Raw genomic sequence first — 2,917 nt, 5'->3', positions numbered from 1 at the left:
CAAGATGACTATGGAGCTTTGAATTCAGAGGATGAGCGGGAGCCAACAACCAATCCATAGATGAGTATGATGAAGAGGAAGAGGAAAATAGTAATCTTCTAATTCAAGCTTTTGGCTCCACCTTTAACACTGACTGGTCAGAAGAAGTTCAAGAACTCACTGAGCAGCAAGGTCTGTCCCCCAGAGGTAGGAAGCAAAGCAGACACACCAAACAGCCGGCTATCACCAATATTTCTGCTACTTCTAGCAGACCCATCACAAGGTCCAAATCGAAAGGTTTTTGATGATTAAGGCCATTTGCTGGAATGCTAGGAGTATCAATACCCAAGGATCTTTGGAGAGACTTCAAATACTCAAGAAGATGCACCAGTTAGATATGATTGCTATACTTGAGCCCTTTGCAGACAATTCCCAACTCAACACTGTGAGAGTTCATCTTCAAATGGACCATGCAATTAGTAATCCTAATGAAAAAATCTGGCTTTTTTGGTCTAATGCGATCACTGGTAATATTCATGAAAATAGTGAATAACATATCACAGGAGACTTCAAGCATTTTGATCTTACTGAGGGGTTCATGGTGTCCTTCATTTATGCTAAGTGTAAGGAACATATGAGAAGACCTCTGTGGGATAGTGTACTGCAGTATGCTAGCCTGGATATCCCTTGGTGTACCATTGGAGATTTCAATGTTATCACTAATATAGAGGAGAAGCTTGGGGGAGTACCTTACAACATGAATAAGAGTTTTGAGTTCATCAATGTGATTGAAGTTTGTGGCCTAACTGATCTAGGCTTTACAGGTATACCTTTCACTTGGTGCAACCAAAGGACTGCACAGGCTAGAGTTTGGAAGAGGTTGGACAGGTCCATGGTCAATGACAAATGGTTAGAAGTCATGCCACAAACTACTATTGAACATCTATCCTCAGTTGGCTCTGACCACAGTCCTCTGTTGATGGAAATGGTTAGGAAAAATGAGAACCACATCAAGTATTTTAAGTTCCTTCATTGTTGGGTGGATAATGCTAACTTTATGGAGATGGTTCAAAAGTGTTGGGAGAGGGAAGTGACAGGTAATCCTATGTGGCAACTTCATCAGAAAATGAAGAGGCTAACATACACTCTTAGCAACTGGTCAAAGAAAGAGTATGGAGATATATATGCTAAAGTGAAGGAAGGGGATGCCAACACCAAATACTTCCATGCTTTGATAAGGGGTTGAAGAAGAAGACTTTTTATACATAAAATCTGTACAGGGAATGATGTGTGGATTCAAGGGGATGATCAGATTGCACAAGCAACATGTGATTATTTCTAGGGAATGTTTACTGGTCAGAATCGCAGAATAGATGAAAGAATTCTTCAACATTTGCCTACTCTAGTTACGCCGGATCAGAACCAGAAACTGCAAGAAATGCCTACTTTAGAGGAACTAAAGCAGGTGATGTTTGCCATGAACCCAAATTCAGCACCTAGTCCGGATGGTATAGGTGGCAAATTCTACCAAGCATGCTGGAACATCATTAAAGAGGACCGGCTAGCTGTTGTACAGTACTTCTTTTGTGGTCACATTATGCCTAAGTTGATGTCACATGCATGCCTGGTTTTGCTTCCCAAAAAGGAACAGCCTAACAATTTTTCTGACCTCAAGCTTATTAGTCTCAGCAACTTCTCAAATAAGATCATATCCAAACTTCTAAGCATGAGACTGGCTGTTATCATCCCTCTGCTCATCTCAGACATTCAATCAGGGTTTGTAAGAGGGAGGAGCATCACAGAAAGTATCATGCTTGCACAAGAAATCACTCATGACATTAAGAGGCCTAAAGAAGGAGACAATGTAGTAATCAAACTAGACATGACCAAAGCTTATGACAGAGTGTCTTGGTCCTTTACTTGCTTGGTACTGAGGAGATTGGTTTTGGGAGTTCTTCATTGACCTAGTGTGGAGAAACCATGCGTAACAATTGGTACTCAATCATTATTAATGGCCACAGACATGGTTTCTTCCACTCAACTAGAGGCCTCAAACAAGGTGATCCTATCTCTCCGACCCTATTTATTTTAGGTGCGGAGGTTTTATCAAGAATGCTTAACAATATCCAGCAGAATCTTATGTATAGAGGCTTTAACATGGAGTCCAAAGGCCCCCAAATTAATCATCTAAGTTTTGCATATGATGTGATTATTTTTACTTCAACAGACAAAGACTCTATGAGACTCATCATGGCCACCTTGGAGGATTATGAACACACTTCTGATCAGCTTATCAACAAACAGAAGAGCCATTTTATGGTCCCCTCAAAAACCTCCCAGGATATCATCAACAACATACAGGAAGTCACAAGATTTTCACAGAAGGACGGTCCAATCACATACCTTGGCTGTCCTCTATACATTGGTAGACAAAGGATCATTTATTATTCACAGCTAGTTGAGAAAGTATCCAAGAAGATTTGTGGATGGCAGGCAAGGATAATAAGCTTTGGAGGCAAAATCACTCTTGTCAAGCATGCATTGCAATCCATTCCTATTCACACTGTGGCTGCAATTTCACCTCCTAGCACTACTATTAAATACATAGTCTATTATTGCTGATTTTTTCTGGGGAAGAGACCAGGATCAAAGGAAATACCATTGGGCATCACTTGAAACCATGAGCCTGCCCTATGATGAAGGAGGTGTGGGGCTCATAAGACTCACAGATATTTGCACTTCTCTTCAATATAAGCAATGGTGGAATTTCAGGGCTAAATCTTCTCTATGGGGTCAATTCCTCAAGTCCAAATATTGTTAGAGAGCCAATCCAGTCGCAAAGAAGGTGGACACTGGTCAGTCCTTAGTGTGGAGATACATGATGAAGAATAAAAACAAAGTGGAGGATCATATCACCTAGAAAATTAAGTCTGGAAGT

At 40.7% G+C, this 2,917-nt stretch overlaps 1 protein-coding gene across 1 annotated transcript; it reads left to right on the top strand.

Annotated features, from left to right (window-relative positions):
- Window positions 1–1,324: 1,324 nt before the first annotated feature.
- Window positions 1,325–1,942, top strand: LOC107061680 (uncharacterized). Its single transcript, XM_015311383.1, has one exon. The coding sequence runs from the start codon at window positions 1,325–1,327 to the stop codon at window positions 1,940–1,942; it is 618 nt and encodes a 205-aa protein (XP_015166869.1).
- Window positions 1,943–2,917: the final 975 nt, after the last annotated feature.

Source organism: Solanum tuberosum, unplaced genomic scaffold (genome assembly GCF_000226075.1).
Source record: "Solanum tuberosum cultivar DM 1-3 516 R44 unplaced genomic scaffold, SolTub_3.0 scf00153, whole genome shotgun sequence".
NCBI lineage: Eukaryota > Viridiplantae > Streptophyta > Magnoliopsida > Solanales > Solanaceae > Solanum > Solanum tuberosum.
Note: the sequence above shows the minus strand (reverse complement) of the source record. Positions and strands in the feature narration are given on the sequence as shown.